This window comes from Aotus nancymaae, unplaced genomic scaffold (assembly GCF_030222135.1).
Source record: "Aotus nancymaae isolate 86718 unplaced genomic scaffold, 86718_ANA_hifiasm-v0.15.2.pri h1tg000046l, whole genome shotgun sequence".
Taxonomy (NCBI): Eukaryota; Metazoa; Chordata; class Mammalia; order Primates; family Aotidae; genus Aotus; species Aotus nancymaae.
The window spans coordinates 25,457,778-25,475,861 of NW_026988460.1; the positions used below are offsets into that span (position 1 = coordinate 25,457,778).

Here is an 18,084-nt window from a genome sequence, read left to right on the forward strand (position 1 = left end):
TCTCTTCTCTCACTTGTCCCAGAATTCTCGGCACCTCCCAACCCCCAACTTGTCTAAGAGAGCCAGCATGGTCTAAGAGACCCCCAAACTTTTGATCCATTGCTACTGGCAATTTTGACTCACACCCCAGCAATGATCACATCTTGGCAAATAATGCTCTTCTCTTTGGGAGTCCTAAAAGACCAGGACTCTAGGCTCAGTTCTTTTTGGTGACCCTGCACAAGTCACTTCATCTCTGCCTCACTTCCCTTGATTATGAGGAAGTTAAATCCAGTGATCTTTAAGGAGAAATTCTGTGTCACTGTGTTCAAATGGTCAGAACACATGTGCAGCTATCTGATCCCTCTCAAGTACAGAAAATGTTTGGAAAACTCTTCTTTTACCTACTGTCTTCCATAAAACACTGGGCTCAGCAGTTGACTCTGTTTTCATAGACATTGCTGGTCAAGCTCTCAGGCAAAAATGATACATCTGCCCTGGGAATATCATAAAGCTCTAAGCTGTAATTGGTTTGCACAGGGCAGCTTTAGACCTCAGACCCGTCTCAATGTTCAATTCATTCATTTATTCTACTGGATGTGAGTAGTATCTCACTATGGCTTTGACTTATATTTACCTAATGATGAATGGCATGGAGCATCTTTTCGTGTGTGTGTGTGTGTGTGTGTGTGTGTGTGTGTGTGTGTGTGTATTTGGTATATTTTCTTTGGAGAAATGTGTATTGAAGTTCTTGACCTTGCTCACGTTTTCATTGAGTTGTCTTTTTTAAAATGAGTTGTAAGGGTTCTTTATATATTGTGCATAGATACTAGATGCTTATCAAATATATGATTTGCAAGTATTTTTTCCTATACTGTTTGATGTCTTTTCACTCTCTTAGTAGCATCATTTAATGCACAAAAGCTTTTAAATTTTGATGAAGTCCATTTTTTTTCTACCTTTCTTTGCTTCTTATGCATTTGGCTTCATGTCTAAAAAACCATCACCAAATCCAAGGTTATTAAGATTTATTCCTGTGTTTTCTTATTTTTTTTATTTTTTGAGATGGCGTTTCACTCTTGTTGCCCAGGCTAGAATGCAATGGCACAATCTCGGCTCACCAAAACCTCTGTCTCCCAGGTTCAAGCGATTCTCCTGCCTCAGCCTCCCAAGTAGCTAGGATTACAGGCGTGTACCACCAGGCCCAGCTAATTTTGTATTTTTAGTAGAGACGGGGTTTCTCCATGTTGGTCAGGCTGGTCTCAAACTCCCAACCTCAGGTGATCTGCCCACCTCCACCTCCCAAAGTGCTGGGATTATGGGAGTAAACCACCACACCCGGCCTCCTGTGTTTTCTTCTAAAAGGTTTATACTTACAGCTCTGTGGTGTTTGAAGCATTTTGAGTTAATTTTTGCATGTGGTATAAGATAAGGTTCCAATTTCTTTCCTTTGCATGTGGATAGCTAATTGTTCCAGTACCATTTATTGAAGAGGCATTCTTTCCTCATTGAATGGTCATGGCACTGTTGTGAAAAATCAATTGACTGTAGATGTATGGGTTTATCTTTGGTCTGTCAATTCTAAGCCATTGACATATATGTCTGTCTTTATGCCAGTACCACACTGTTTTGGTTATTGTAGTTTTATAGTAAGTTTTGAAATAAGATAATGTGAGTCCTCCCTGTTTTACTCTTTTCAAGACTATTTTGGTTGCTTGGAGTCTCTTAAAATTTCATGTAAATTTTCAGGTCAGGTTTTCCATTTCTACAAAAAAAAAAAAAAAAAGCCAATAAGATTCTGATAGGCATTGCATTGATTCTGTAGATCCCTTTGGGGAGTAATGCCATTAACAATTCTTTTTTTTTTTTTTTTTTTGAGACAGAGTCTTGCTTTGTCACCCAGGCTGGAATGCAGTGGTCCCATCTCAGCTCACTGCAACCTCTACCTCACGGGTTCAAGCGATTCTCCTGCCTCAGCCTCCCAGATAGCTGGGACTGTGGGTGCGCACCACCACTTCCAGCTAATTTTTGTGTTTTTATTAGAGACGGGGTTTTGCCATGTTGGCCAGGCTGCTTTCGAACTCCTGACCTCAAGTGGCCTGTTTACCTCGGCCTCCCAAAGTGCTAGGATTACAGGATGAGCCACACCAGTCAACAATATTAATTCTTCCAACCCATGAGCACTGGCAACAAGCAATACAAAATGCTGTATAAACAAGAACAAATAAATAACAAGGTAGTACAGAACTTGTACATGGCAAACTACAAAACATTGCCAAATTAATTTAAAGAAGACTTAAATAAGTGGAAAGACAGCCTGTGTTCTTGGAGACAACTCTTTTGTGTGTGTTGATCTTATATCTGTAACTTTTCTAAATTTATTTCTTCTAGATTTTTTTGTGTGGACTCTTTAGAATTTTCTATATATAAAATCATGTCATCTGCAAACAGAGGTAATTTTACTTCTTCCTTTTCAATTTTGAGTCTTTTTATTTCTTTTTGTTGCTAAGTGCTGTGGCCAGAACTTCCAGTACAATCTTGAATAGAATTGGTGAAAGCAGGCCTGCTTGTCTTGTTCTTTATCTTAGAGGAAAAGTTTACTCTTTTACCATTGATTATGATGTTAGTTGTGAGTTTTTTCATATATGGCTCTTAATATGAAGGGAGTTCCCTTCTATTTTGAAGTTGTTGAGTGCTTTTTAATCATGAAAGGGTATTGAATTTTGTCAAATGCTTTTTCTGCATCAATTAAGATGATCATGATTCCCCTCCCACCATTCTATTACTATGGAACATTAAATTGATTTTTGTATGTTGAACCATACTTGCATTCCTGGGATAAACCCCACTTGGTCACAGTGTATAATCCTTTTGATGCTGCTGAATTTGGTTTGGTGGTATTTTGTTAAGTTGTTTTATGTTTATATTCGTAAGAGATATGGGAAGTTTTCTTTTTATGTATTTGTCTGGCTTTGGTATCAAGATAACCCTGGCCTAATAGAATGAGTTAGGAAGTGTTCAGGTCTGCTCTTCTGTTTTTTGGAAGAGCTTGAGGAGGATTGGTATTCTTTAAATATCTGGTAGAATTCACCAGTGAATCTATCTGGTCCTAGGCTTTTCTTTGTTGGGAGATTTTTCATTAATGATTTAATCTCTTTACTTGCTATAGTTCTATTTAGATTTTTTACTTTTTTTGTGTCACTTCTGGTAGTTTATGTGTTTCTAGGAATTTGTCCATCTAGGTTATCTAACTTTATGGTGTACAGCTGTTTGTATTATTGTATTAGGATATTTTTTATTTAAGGCCCACTTTCATTTCTGATTTTAGGAATTTAAACCTTTCTCTGTTTGTTTGTTTTTTTAATCTGTCTACTAGAAGTTTGTGCTTTATCAATTTATCAAAGACCCAACTTTTAGTTTTGTTGGTTCTATTTTTCTGTTCTCTATTCTGTTTTTCTCCACTCTGATCTTTATTGTTTTCCTCCATCTGCTAGCTTTGCTTCAATTTGCCCTTCTTTTTCTAGTCCCTTAAGGTAGAAAATTGGGTTATTAATTTGAGATCTTTCTTTTATTTTAATGTTGGTATTTATAGCTATAAATTTCTGAGTGCTGCTTTGCCTTTCTCTGATAAGTTTTGATATGCTGTGTTTTGTTTTTATTCATTTCAAAGTATTTTACAATTTTCCTTGTGATTTCTTTATCCATCTGTTGTTTTTGTGTTAATTCTCATGTATTTGTGAATCTTTCCCATTTTCTTTTGTTAGTGATTTCTAGTTTCATTCCATTGTGATCAAAGGAGATACTTTCTATGCTTTCAGTCTTTTAAAATTTATTGAGACCTGTTTTGTGGCCTAACATATTGTCTGTACTGGAGAATGATCCATGTGAATGTGAGAAGAATATGTGTTCTGTTGTTGTTGGGTGGGATTCTGTATGTTCCTATTAGTTCTAGTTGGTTAGTAATGTTGTTTGAGTCCTCTATTTATTTCCTTCCTTCCTTTCTTCCTTCTTTCTCTCTTTCTTTTTTTTGAGCTGCAGTCTCACTCTTTCACCCAGGCTGGAGTGCAGTGGTGCAGTCTTGGCTCACTGCAACCTCTGCCTCCCGGGTTCAAGTGATTCCCCTGCCTCAGCCTCCTGAGTAGCTGGGATTACAGGTGTGCACCACCATATCCAGCTAATTTTTTTGTATATTTTAATAGAGACGGGGTTTCACCATGTTGGCCAGGCTGGTCTCGAACTCCTGACCTCAGGTAATCCATCTGCCTTGGTCTTCCAAAGTTCTGGGATTACAGGCATGAGCCACTGCATACGGTGTAAGGTTTCTATTTCTTTATTGATCTTCTGTCTAGTTGTTCTATCCATTATTGAACATAAGGTAGTGAAGTCTCCAACTATTTTTGTAGAACTATTTCTTCCTTTAATTATGTCAGGTTATTAATTTATGTATCTTGAGGCTCTTTTATTAGGTGTGTGTATCTCTATAATTGTTACATATTCTTGAGGTATTCACCCTTTTCTCAATATGTAATGTCCTTCTTTGTCACTTGTAAAAATGTTTAACTTAACATCTATTTTGCATGACATTAGCATATTCACCCCTACTCTATTTTGGTTACAACTTGCATAGAATATCTTTTTCCATCATTTCACTTTCAACCAAGTTGTGTCTTTGGATCTAAAGTGAGTCTCTTAGACACAGCATATGTTGAATCATGTTTTGGTTTTTAAAAATTTATCCTGCCAGCCTTTTTTTTTTTTTTTAATTTGAGATTGAGTCTTGCTCTATCTCCCAGGCTGGAGTTTAGTGGCGCGACCTTGGCTTACTGCAGCCTCCACCTCCTGGGCTCAAGTGATTCTCATGCCTCAGCTCTGGACTTTTTGATTAGAGAGTTTAATCTACTTCTGTTTAAAGTAATTGCTGATACAGTAGGACTTAATTCTTTTAATTTTTTAATTTGTTTTCTATATGTCTTATAGCATCTTTGTTTCTTGGTTTCTTCATTACTTCCTCCTTTTGTATCTGACTTTTTGTAGCATGCCATTTTGATTTACTTCTCATTTCCTTTTCTCCATATTTTTAAGTTATTTCCCTAGGGTTGTCTTGGTACAATGAGTTGAATGGTGTCTCCCAAAATTTGTATCCACATGGAACCTCAGAATATTAGTACTTTTGGAAATAGGGGCTCTGAAGATGTAATTTTTAAGATGCAGTCATATTGTTGGGGTGGGCCCTACTGCAGTGATTGGTATCCTTATAAGAAAAGAAAACAGACACCCAGATACACGCAGACACACAGAAGAAAGCCATGTGATGACTGGAGCAGAGATTGAAATGATGCATGTACAATCCAAAGAATACCAAATGATATCTGGCAACCACCAGAAACTATAAGCGGCAGGGAATGATTCTTCCCCAGAGCCTTCCAAACTATAACCCTGTTGACACCTTGATCTTGGATGTTTAGCCTCTGGAACTGTGAGATTATAAATTTATGTTGCTTTTAGCCATAGCACTTTGTTATGATAGCCCTAGAAAACTAATATACCTGGGTATTACAATTAACACTCTAGTTTGAATTAATAACTTAGCCACAATAGTATATAAAACTCTGCTCCTATATAGTTCTATATGTCCCCCTTTATGTTTTTATCAGAAATTATATTTTATATTGTGTACCCATTAATATAGGTTTGCAATTATTGTTTTATGGATTTATCTTTCAAATCATAAAGAAAAAAGAAAAATTATATGCTGAAAATAGAATACAGGATTTTATAGTTACTTATATAGTAAATTTTACTAGTGTTCTTTTTTTCTTTGTATGAATTTGAGTCACTATCTAGTGTCCTTTCATTTCAGCCTGAAGGATTCCCTTCAGCATTTTTTTTTTTTTTTTTGTAGGGCAGGTCTACTAGTGATTAACTTCCTCGATATTTGTTTATCTGGGAATGTTTTAATTTCTTCATTTTTGAAGGATAATTTTGCTTGATATAGAATTGTTGGCCAACAGGTTTTTTTTTTTCCTTTGAGGTCTTTAGATATTTCATATTGCTGCCTTCTAAACCCTGTGGTTTCTGATAAGAAATCAGTCATGAATCTTATTGAAGATCTCTTATATATGAGGAGTCTTTTTTGTCTTGCTTTCAAGATTCCCTCTTTGTATTTGTCTTTTGACAGTTGGATTATAATGTGTCTCAGTGAGAATATCTTTGAATTTGTCCTACTTGGAGTTCGTTAAGCTTCTTAAACATGTATATCATCAAATTTGGGGAATTTTCAGCCATCATTTCTTCAAATATTCCTTGTACCTTCATTTTTCTCTCCTTCTGGGACTCCTATTATATGTATGTTGATATGCTTGATGCCTTCCCATAGGTCCCTGAGAATCTTCATTTTTCTTTATTTCTTTTTCTTCTGCTTTCATTCTGAAATCCTTCTCTGTCTGGGGTACTGCTTGTGAAATTCCTGCACACAGAACAGTGGCTGCCCACACGATGTCTTCCTTAGTCAGGACCAGTGCTTCTTGGGCCCTCTTTACTAGAAAATGAACAAGGAGACATTACCTGTCCTCCTTGATTGGTCAGAAGTGGGAGCGGCCTGACAGCATTAGAAATATTGCTGGCCTCAGCGATCAAATCCTGGCTCTGCCACTTCTTTGTGATGTGAAATGGGGCAGATAATTTTCTGCACCTTAGATTCCTCATCTATAGGGTGACCAACTCATCCTGTTTTACCTAGGACTTTTTAGGTTTTACACCTAAAGTTCCATGTCTCAGAAAACCTTTTAGACCCCGGGGGACCCTACTCATCTGTGAGAGGAAGATAATATTATGTACCACAAGGTGGTTGTGAGAAAATAGAAAGAAGATACAGAAAAGCAGCTAGGGCATCGTTGGGTTCCATAATCATATAATTGTTGCTTATGCAAAATGCAAGAAGGGTGTTTGAAGATGGAGAATGATGCACCAAATAGCTAACACTTTGACATGTGGACTTGCTTCAATGGGACACCTGAGAGCAGAACCAGGGAAATTTTTTGTTAGTTCTACCTGAACATTTCTGCCAGCTATCCCTCTGGAAATGTCGCTATATGTCAGATCCCCACATGCTGCAGAGGGAGAACCATCACCTACCTCTTTAATGACATACCTGGCTCCTCCTTGCTGGCCCTATTCAATGCTGAAGGTCAGGTCTATGTTCACTACAACCTAAAAACCAGGTAAGTGGACTGGGAGAATACTAGTCTCACGGAAGTACCTCTGAGGGTGATGGAGGGAGGACTGAGGTGGTGACTCTGAGTCCCTAGTTAAAGAAGAAGCCAAGCAGTGTCTAGAGGTCTAGTAAGGCAATGAGGCAGGGCTGAGGCAATTTCTGTAGGGACATAGGAACTTTAAGGCTCAGCCCTTCCTTGCTGTGTCTGTGTCACAGCCAATGATAAGGACAACTTCCCAAGTCCTATTCCACTTGGTACCCCAGAGCACTAAGATCTTGACTGTTAGTTATATTAATGGAAGAATTATTTAGTGGAAAAAAGTGTTTTATACCAGGAGTGGGTGAAGGAGAAGCATGAACACACTACTTCTGTGGCATCTTTTAAAAGAAGTGCAAATTATTCCCAGCCAAAGGTTGATATTGTCTGGCTTTTCTTTTTTGTTTTTGTTTTGAGACAGGGTCTTGCTCTCACTCTGTCACCCAGGTTGAAGTGCAGTGGCATGATTATAGCTCACTGTAGCCTTGAAATCCTGGGTTCAAGTGATACTTCCACCTCAGCCTCCTGGGTTAGCTGAGACTACAGACATGTGCCACAATGCCTAGATAAGTTTTTTAATTTTTTGTAGAGATAAGGTTTCACTATGTTGACCAGGATGATCTCAAACTCCTAGCCTCAAACGATCCTCCTGCTTCAGCCCCTCAAAGTGCTGGGATTACAGGCATGAGCCACCATGTCTGGGTTTGCCTGGGTTTTCATAAGGAACTGTTCTTGGAAGAAATTAGTTACTCTTACATTATAGGTGTTCCATTTCCCATCTTGGTGCCCATTATACAATCAGGCTACTAGGCAACAGAGCACAAATTCCATTTCTTCCCCTGTTGGGTTTGACCTGAGCCTTCATTATCTCTCTCAGACTTAGCTCCTCCAGTAGCATCAACAGGTGGTAAAGGGCCTCAGACCATAGCAGGTGGGGAAAGTGAGGCTGCCTGCAGGATTCCACCATTCCTACAGCCTGAACTGAGTCTTACAGACCTGCCTTTCCTTACAGACCTGCCACAGCCTGCACTGATGAGAGCTTCCTTCAGGGGCCTGGTGGCAGCTACTCACTTCTGTGTCTCTCCTAGTTGCCCATATGTCTTAATCTTGGATGAGGAAGGTGGGACCATCAATGACCAGCAGGGCTATGTAGTCCACAAATGGAGCTGGACTTCCAGGTCGGAGACCCTGCTTTCCCTGGAATACAAGGTAGGGATGGGCAGCACAGTGGTGCTCACTGCCACAGGATGACAATGCATCCTGCCATGCACTGCCTAGCATTAAAAGCCCAGGGCTATCTGTAAGAGAGGCGTCCTGCCCTGAAGGAGCTTGTAATCTCATTCAGAGGTTCCCAAGTTGGTGGATGGTGGTCCAGGCTGACTGAAGGGAACTTTTCACCAGCCTAAACTATTGGCTGCTTTACTGACATTTCTTGGTAATATCCTTCCAGTGTAATTTTTATTATTAATATCGTTCTATTTTTCTGTTCAAATGTGTTTGATGAAGTAACAGTTATGGTAGTTGATAGCTTTATTTTTAATGCCTATGTGCAGCGATAATAAAAATTAGCAATTCTATGTTGGTCTCCCCAGTTTTGATATTTGTAACTTTGTTATCTATAAAATAAAACAAATCTGGAAGTCAACAGTGGCTGATAGATACAAACTCTTTTTTCATTCATTTGGCTGTTCAGATAATAATTCACCAAAGATTTATTAAATAACATAATAAAGAGGGCTGAATTATTAATAATAAATTAATAAACATTAATAAAGAAATTAAGTATGCTTGTCACTTTATCTGTGACAGAGTTCCTCATCATTGACACTATTGACATTTTGGGATGGATACTTCTTTGGTATAACTGCATTGTAGGAAGTTTAGCATCCCACTAGATTCTAGTAATATCCCCTTTCCCAGTTGTGACAACCAAAAATATCTTCAGGCATCACCAAATGTAGCCTCTGGAGGGCAAAACTGCCCCCAGTTGAGAATCACCAATTGGAGGATGGAAGGAGAAACAAAACCCATCAAGGAACTCAAAAGTCTAAGGGAGTAATAAGAACACAGGGCAGACACAGATAAGAACTGCGAGAGAAGGGCAAGTGTTGGAATTCAGAGGAAGATCACAGAACAGCTACTCAAGCTGGCCTCAGATGAAGAGCCCCACCATAAGGGCTCTTGGAGTGCATGGGAGGGCTCCAGCCCCTACCCTTAGTCTCCTGTCTCTTATCCTCTCGGTTCATCCTCTACACTGGCCACTGACTCTCCTCCTTATGCTCTGATTCCTCAGACCACACCTCTGCTCAGGAATATTCAATTCCTTGAACATGTCTCACCTTTCCTACTCCCCTGGCCTGAAATGCACCCCTTCCTCTCTTTGCCAGTGCAACTGTCCTTCCAAATTCCTTCAAAGCCCTGCCCAAACTCCCTCCTTTGTGGCATCCCATCCCACACCCATTTCTGTCTTCCCCCAGTGCGCACACTTTGGATTAGTCACTTGGTAATTAATGTCAGGAACAGGTTCTCATCTCTGCCTGCATATGAGAATCACCTCTGGGACTTTTTATAAAATACAGATCCCAGTCACGGCCCCAGAGCAACCCCGACTCAGTTGGTATGTTAGGAGTTTTGGATTTCTGTGGTTTTCACAAACATTTTTGAGGCTTGGCCAGGTCTGAGACCCCCAGTCTAGGGGTGTATTGTGTTGTTTTCTTAATGTTTAACATTTCGTAGCTGTATGAAAAGTTTATAATCCCAAGATTAGAAATCAGTTGAAGGCAGGCATCATAAGTTGTTTGTTAGTTTGGCCAAGCAGAAAACTGTGATAAGAATCTGAGGAGCTAAGTACTAGGGCCAGGTTTGCCAGACTTTGGCTGTGCAACTTTTTGAAAACCTCTCAGCTTCTCTGAGTCTCAGTTGTGTCATCTATACAAAATGGGTCACCAGAACTGCCCTCCGGCCTCATGGTACTTTCATGAGAAGAAATGAAATAATGGAGGGGAATAAAGTGTTTTACCAATGTATTTTAGTTTGTTGTTATATTCCTTGGAGCTGCATGAAGAAAAGCACAATAGAGGCATGTGAAGTCAGGAGTGACCTGGAAGAGAAGGTGGCCCTGGGGTTGTAGCAAGGGGGTGAGTGTGTATGATTCACATAGAGAGGAGGAAGAGGGAAAAGTCTTCTGGGTAGTGGGAGCAGCATCTGCAAAGGTTGGAGTTGGGACTAAATGTGGTATTTTTAAGAGGTCACAAGTGGTTCTTGTGAAAGAAAGGTGGAGCAAGAGGTGTGTATGATGTCAGATGGAGGCGGGAGGCACTGGATGTCAGACTGGGGAGTTTGTAGGCTGTCTTGGAGGCTGCAGGGGCCAATTTGTTTTTACCCAGCTGCTATTTCCATTGTTCCTCCTTACTCTCTGAAGATCCAAGTTTCCCTCTGGTACCATTTCTCTTCAGCGTGAAGAAATTCCTTTGGCTTTCTTGAAGTGCGTATCTTCTGGCAATGTATTCTCTGTTTTCTTTCATGAAGAAAAAAAAATCTCTTTATTAAAGGATATTTTTGTTGGGTATGATTCTGGGATGATTTCTTTTTCTTTCAGCATTTTAAAGATGTTGTTGCACTGTGTCTGTCTTCCACAGTTTATAAGAAGTCTGTAGTTATTCAAGTTACTATTTATTTTCTTTAGCTGCTTGCAAGATTTTCTCTTTTCTTTAGTTTTCTTAGTTTAACTGTGAGGTGTCTAGGTGTGGTTGTCTTCATATTTATTCCATTTACTGAGCTTCTTGAGTCTGTAAATTCATTTAAATTTGTTTCACCAAATTTGGGGAATCTTCTAAGTCTTCTTTAGAAAAAAAAAAAAAGCTACTCCAATCTTTCTCCTTTTCTTCGGAGACTCCAATTATGTCTATTTTAGACTTTTTGATATTGTCCCAAGGGTTCCTAAGCTCTCTTATGTTGTTGTTATTCACATTTGTTTTCTCTTTACTTTTGAGATTGGATAATTTCTCTTGATCTGTCTTCAAGTTCAAAAACTTTATTCTGTCATCTCCATTCTACTATTATAATAATGTAACAATTTAAAATTTCAGATAGATGCTTTTATGTTCTCTATTTCTCTGCTGAGATTCCATATTTTATAATTTCTTACGAGTACATTTTCCCTTACCTAATTTAGTGTAGTTAAATTAGTGCTTTAAAGTTCTTGTCTGAAAATTTCAATGTCTGGGTCTTATCAGACAGAGTTGACCTCTGTTAATTATCTGTTGCTTTGAGAAGAGCTCACACTTCACTGGTTCTTCACATATTCAATAATTTTGGATTGTAGGTAGACATTGTGAATGGTGTGTGGTGGAGTCTCTGAATTCTGGTGTATTTCTCTGAAGAGTGTTGATATTCTTGTTTTAACAGGCAATGAACTTGGTTAGACTGAAACCACAAACTTTGTTTCACTTGCAGAAGCTCACATCTCAGTTCAAGTTTTTATATTTGTTGTTCTTTTCAGCCATAAGGTGTCTTGAGTCTTCCCTGCTCATGGTTGGTTCAAGGATCAGCCAGAGACATGGACAGTTTCTACACAGAATTCTGGCCTCTCCTTCTCTTGCGCTATCCCTTCTGGAATACTTTCCACATGTTCCTGTGACTGTGGTTGCTTCAGGTTCTGTCATCTGGGTTCTTCAGGCCAGAAAGATGGTGGAATTTGGCCTGCCTTCAGGTTAAAGCTGTAAAACAAAGCATTATCCCATGCTGCTCGATCTTTTAAATTTTGGCTCCTCTTTAAAGTCTGCCTGCATTTGTTCACTCTTCCTAACCTTTGGGTTGTTGTTTTTTGTTTGTTTTTTCAAGCTTATAGTTATCTATGAGGAAAGCAGCCTGTCAGGCACTGACTCAGCTATACTGGAAGTAGAACCAGCTGGTTGATTTTTAAGCTGAGGATTGAAATGCTCAGTTTAGCATTTTTGGTTGACTGGAGAGAGACCAATGGATGGGCTCATGGAGAGACCAGTTGGGGAGTTACTAGCCAGACCCAACATCATTACAAATGGTGGCAATGTTTTTTAAAGGGATCATTTCAATAGAAGAACTCAATAATGCATGGGCATGGCCTTATAGATGAAAGGAGGAGGGAATTGTAGATGACTCCATGATGGATTATGTGTCTGAGTGGAAACAGAGTTTTCTGAGAGGATCAGTGACCAAAATGGTTTTAGACATGCTTATTTGGTTCAGTGGCCATATCTCTCTGGGCTACTGTGACATGGACCCTGACCTAAGGTGAGAGACTGGGGATAATGGATAAGATATAATGGGCTGGCTAATGAACTCTCAAGAGGACAAGTCTGTGGTTTGTAGAGCTGCCATATTTGGGAGGCTGGGGGAGAGAAAGAGAAACAATCCAGGAAGCAAGGTTAATAAATAAAAGCTGTACTGTGCTAAGCTGTAAAATCTGCTGAAATTTGCTAAGCATCCAATGAGAAAATTTCATGGGATAAAACTTTTTACTTTTACTTTACCTTTTACTATTATTGTCCCCAGGTTCAGAGAAGCTAACCAATTTGTCTAAAATTGCCCAACTGGTAAGGGGCAATGCTGGGATTTGACGCCTGCTCAAATCCTCTAGAAGAAGGACAAGAGAGAGGAAGGTTTCTTTTAAGTGATAGTGATCAAGTTTGAAGATGTCAAAAGACTTGGCAAGTCATAGTTCAGCACTTTCAGGGTGCTAGAGGGAACCAGTCTTTAGACTGCAGGATATGAGGAAGAAACTCAAAGTAAAGAATTTAAGTGTAGATCACTGGGCAAGCAACTAGAATAGTAGAAGGAAATGGAAGGAGCAAAGCAGAGAGTATTTTGTTTGTTTGTTTGTTTTTTGGTTCAGTGGCATCCTGGAGGTATTTGTAAGTAAGGGGATATTATAGGTCAGGGACGTTGAAGACTAAGAGAAGCCCAGCAGTGTAGGGCTGTACACTCTGATACTCTCAGGAAGGGTACCTGTGTATAAATTGTGCTCTGCACATGCAATTTGTTCAGCAGCCTTAAATGTGAGTTGCTCTACCTTGTCCTGACAATATCTGCTCATGCTGGACATAGGCCTTAATGGCTTACAAAACCACTTCCACCATTTTTATCCCATTTGATCCTGATAATAGCCTTTCAATGATTTCATGTGGAAGAAGTTGAGATTCAGCGAAGCTAAATGGCTTGTTATCAGGAGGCAGAACTGGGACTCACCCATAGACCACAGAGCTCTCAGTAAGGAGTGAATTGTTTTAAGGGCAACTCACCCTCCCCAAGTTGCAGTCTGGTACTGCTTAAAGGAAATCCCACTCTTTTGGAAGTGATGATAAAGAGTCGCTGCCCCTTTTTCCACCCATCTTTGGCTCCTCCTCAGGGAAAGAATAGTGACATATTTGGTGACTTTAAGGGAAGGGGCTGAGTATGTGTAGCCCAGGCCCTTCTGGGTACTCTTTGACATCTTCTTCCCCCCATCTGCAGAGGGCTTTCGGTGCTTCCTGCCATGTGGTCACCTTCCCACTGTTGTAAGACAAAAGTCATAGTCAGACCTGGTGCCTGAGTCGACACATCTGTGATTCAGGGATAAAGGGTTACCCTCTGATCCAAGCTGCATTCCCAATCCATTTTTACCAGAACTGAAGCTGACTCACCTGCCAGACACTTGTGTCTCTTTCACAGTGGGTTTCATGCTTGGTTTGGAAAGGAAAGGAGCGGGAATGAGGAAGCATCAGTTACTTTTTCAGCGGATCCCCCAGGGGAGCCTGGAATTATTCTGTCTTCTCCATGAAGCTAAATTCTAATGCAAGAACCTGAAAGCTCTTACAAATCTTCAGCCCCAAGCCAACAGGGGCTTTGTGCTTTGTGGTGGGTCAGGAAAGTGTGGGTGGGACTGTAGAAGCAGGATTCTCTGAGTACTGTTTCTTTATCTACAGGTGAATGAGCAAATGAAGCTAAAGGTGCTGGGACAGGACTCCATCACGGTCACCTTTACCTCCCTGAATGACACAGTAACACTCACTGTGTCAGCCAACAACTGTCCCCATGGAATGGCATATGACAAATGGGTAAGGCAGGGCAGACCAGGCACCCAGAGCTGACCCCTGGGCATCACAATGTGGGTTGTTGTTTCACATGTCAGGGCCTTTGCTCTTACTCCCCACCACCCTCCCATGCAAGGCCCTGCTTCTTTCTCTGCCATTATTCACTGCCTACTCTTAGTACTACGCTCTCTGTGAAACTTGGTATATCCATTAAGAGTCTTCTGGTTATAAGTGACAGAATCCAGGATAGACAAGCTTAAGCATGAAAATAGAATATAGTAGCTCAATAAATTGAGAAGTCTATCAATATGCAGTTTCAGGCATGACTAGATCCAGGCCCTGAAATGATTCCACCAGATCTTCCCATTTCTTGGCTCTGCTTTCCTCTTTGTTGACTTCATTCTCAAGGAGTTTCTATCTTGTTGATGACAAGATGACCATGAACATCTCTGGGCTTTTATTATACCAGCTTTAGTGCTCCTGGAAGAAGGAGGGCTTCTCTTTCCTAAACACTTCAGTAGAAATGCCAACATCAACACTCATTGGCCCTATTAACTGCCCATGCTTGAAATATTCCCTGTGGCCAGGAATATGTGTTGCTCCCACTGGCCAGGCTTGAGGCTCATATCCGTCCTGGGGCACAATGTGTAAGATTAGCCTCAAATGAACCACCCGGGTAAAGGATAAGGCAGAAGAGTTTCCTAAAGGAAAATCAAGGTGCTGTTACCAGAAGAAGAAATGATGCTGAGTAGAATAACTACCAGTGCCTGTTGATGACCCTCTCTACCACCCTCTTCCCATCCCAGGTAGAGTCTGTCTCTCCCTCTGCTCGTCCCTCCTGGCTGTGACAACCTCCATTCTAGACTCCTTTATTTTCAAGTCTATCTTTTCCACAAATTGAAAATTCCTTGTGGTTCCCACTAATGTCTGTTGTCCCAGGGCCCAGCATGAGGACTAGTTCAAATTAAGTCTTTACCAAATATTTTTTGGGTGGATGAGAATACAATGGGGACTGGGAGTCCAATTCTTCCATTCAGTGGGGCATCATGGAGCCTACTGTGTATCTGGTGGTGTCGAGTCAACATTAGGGAGAGAGGTGGAGAGGATTAAAATGACACAGTCCCCACACCCTGAGTTTATATCCTGAAAGAGAACAGTTGACCTCCACATAAGACTGGGGTAACCAAAGCTCAGGTGGGCAGAACACACTACTTGAACTCCCCACAGGGGACTCTGCCCACTCAGGGAAGGCTCCTAGGAGCAAAAGCAGGGTGACCACACTTCCCAGTTTGCCTAGAGCCAGTTCCAGTTTATACTGGAGCAATTATACACCTGAAGCAATTGTAAATACTATGCTGTATTTCCCTTAAATGTGTCCTGGTTTGGATGATAAATTATATGGTCATCCTGAGCAAGAAGCTCTTAAGCTGTGTGGGCATTTGCCACTGTATGCCACAAGCTTACAGACTCTCAAAGCTGGCAGAGCCCAGCAAGGGCAACCAACCCAATGTCCAATAAGGACATAAGGGGTGGACATTTGTTAGGGGTCTCCTTTGTTACTCCTGGAGGAAAGCATTGCATCTGTTTTTTTCCCACTACGTTTTCATTCCAGCAGCATTTTACCTTCATTAATTCATTAACAAATTCAATAAATATTTATTAGCACCTGCAGCAGGCCAAGTTGGCTGCTGGAGATGTAGAAATAAAGAAGTCTCATTCCCTCTAAACTCTGAAATACTCTCAATCTAATGGAAGGGGCAAAAGCATGGGCACCAGTTATCATCTAGCTTGACTTGTGGTGCACCAGAGGGTCGTGTGGAATCTGCTAGGGGATGAGGAGAGGAAGCACTGGAGAAACGCAGGTGCCTGTGAATCCGGCATGCATGGGTTACTTCAAAGAGCAAACTACCTGCAAGAGTTTGAGTCCATCTGGGCTGAGATGAATGATCTTGATAATTGATGCATGTACCCTGTCATTTGGTTCCATACTCTCACTCTGAAAAGTCATTGGTTTTATTTTTTAATTTTATTTGATTGAGACCAAGTCTTGCTCTGTTGCCAAGTGCAGGCTGGAGTGCAGTGGCACAATCTTGGCTCACGGCAGCCTCTGCCTCCCAGGTTCCAGTGATTCTTGTGCCCTTAGCCTCCTAAGTAGCTGGGATTACAGGTGCCTGCCACCATGCCCAGCTCATTTTTGTATTTTTAGTAGAGACAGGGTTTCACCATGTTGGCCAGGCTGGTCTCAAACTCCTGACCTCAGGTGATCCGCCTACCTCAGCCTCCCAAAGTGCTGGGATTACAGGTGTGAGCCACTACACCCAGCCAGAAAAAGTTATTTTTAAGTGATTAAGTATGCACTGGGTATGAAGTCACCTATCTATGTTTCTTGAAAACTTTTTAGAATGTGAGTCTACTTTTCTTATCAAAGACAATGGTTATTAGAAAATTATTCATTCTCATAAAACTGGGGCAATGCTTCATTTTTCTGGCAACCTCTTGTTTGGTTATCTCTGAAGTTTGGAATGCAACTGAGAACCAAGATACAAGCAATTCAAGACCCCTATGAGTAGCTGAGAGAACTCACTCTCAGTCTGTGTACCCATCAAGCCCCTTAGGCCTAGGAAAGCCCCTCAGTAATTCGAGTCTTATTTTCTTACCTTAAAGCAACCTCCTCAAGCTGGAATTAGAAGTCTAGAGCTGTGCTGTCTGATGTTGTAGCTATGAGTCACACACGGCGATTGAGCCCTTGAAATGTGACAAGTCCAAATGGAGATGGGCTCTGCATGGAAACACACACTGCATTTCAAAGACTTAGGAGGAATTGAGAATGTAAAATTTCTCATTAATAATTGGCTATTTTGATGATATGTTGACATACCCTATTTTTGATATACTGAGTTAAATCAATAGATAGAATGAATTTTCCCTTTAAAAATGTTTTTAATGTGGCTACTAGGATGTTTTCAACTACGCATGTAGCTCACATTACTTTTCTAGTGGATCATGCTGGGCTAGAGGGTAGAGTCTCTATTAAGGGAAGCTTATCAAGGCATGGTTTGATAGTACAGTAGAACTCTGAGAATTTATTTAAAATGACACAGTAATTCAAAGAGCATAACTGTCTTAAGGAAATGTAACATAGGGATAAATAGACCAATACATTGAGACAGATTCTGAAAACAGTGCTGCATTATAGAAAGCAGAAGCAGATGTTGACCAAGAGTGACTTGCCAAAAAAGTGTTCTGATCATAACATCTCTTGTTTGAGAGTGTAAGCATATGTACTATGTATGACAACTTTCTAACAAGATAAACAGAAACAATGAGTAAATATACTTTCTTGCCAGTAATGGGATTTCCAAATGTTGATCTTAACCATGTGGTTAAGCATCTTGGGATATTTTACATGAAAATTAGCTCATCTTGGCTGGGCACAGTGGCTCACACCTGTAATCCCAGCACTTTGGGAGGCCGAGGCAGGCAGATCACAAGGTCAACATGGTAAACATGGTATAATCAAGACCATCCTGGCCAACATAGTAAAATCCCGTCTCTACTAAAAAATACAAAAATTAGCTGGGCATGGTGTCATGCGCCTGTAGTCCCAGCTACTCGGGAGGCTGAGGCAGGAGAATTGCTTGAACCCGGGAGGTGGAGGTTGCAGTGAGCAGAGATCACACCACTGCACTCCAGCCTGTTGACAGAGCGAGACTCTGTCTCAAAAAAAAAAAAAGAAAAGAAAAGAAAAAGAAAGAAAGAAAAAGAAAAGAAAAGAAAATTAGCTAATTTTGGATTCTTGGACCTTG

At 40.5% G+C, this 18,084-nt stretch overlaps 1 protein-coding gene across 1 annotated transcript in view; it reads left to right on the top strand.

Annotated features, from left to right (window-relative positions):
- CUNH3orf20 (chromosome unknown C3orf20 homolog) overlaps window positions 1-18,084 on the top strand; it is a 114,981-nt gene that overhangs the window by 37,755 nt on the left and 59,142 nt on the right. Inside the window, exons 7-9 of the mRNA XM_021675761.2 lie at window positions 7,047-7,199; window positions 8,318-8,438; window positions 14,171-14,302. Of these exons, the coding sequence (XP_021531436.2) occupies window positions 7,047-7,199; window positions 8,318-8,438; window positions 14,171-14,302 (406 nt within the window). The remainder of the gene's footprint in view (window positions 1-7,046; window positions 7,200-8,317; window positions 8,439-14,170; window positions 14,303-18,084) is intronic.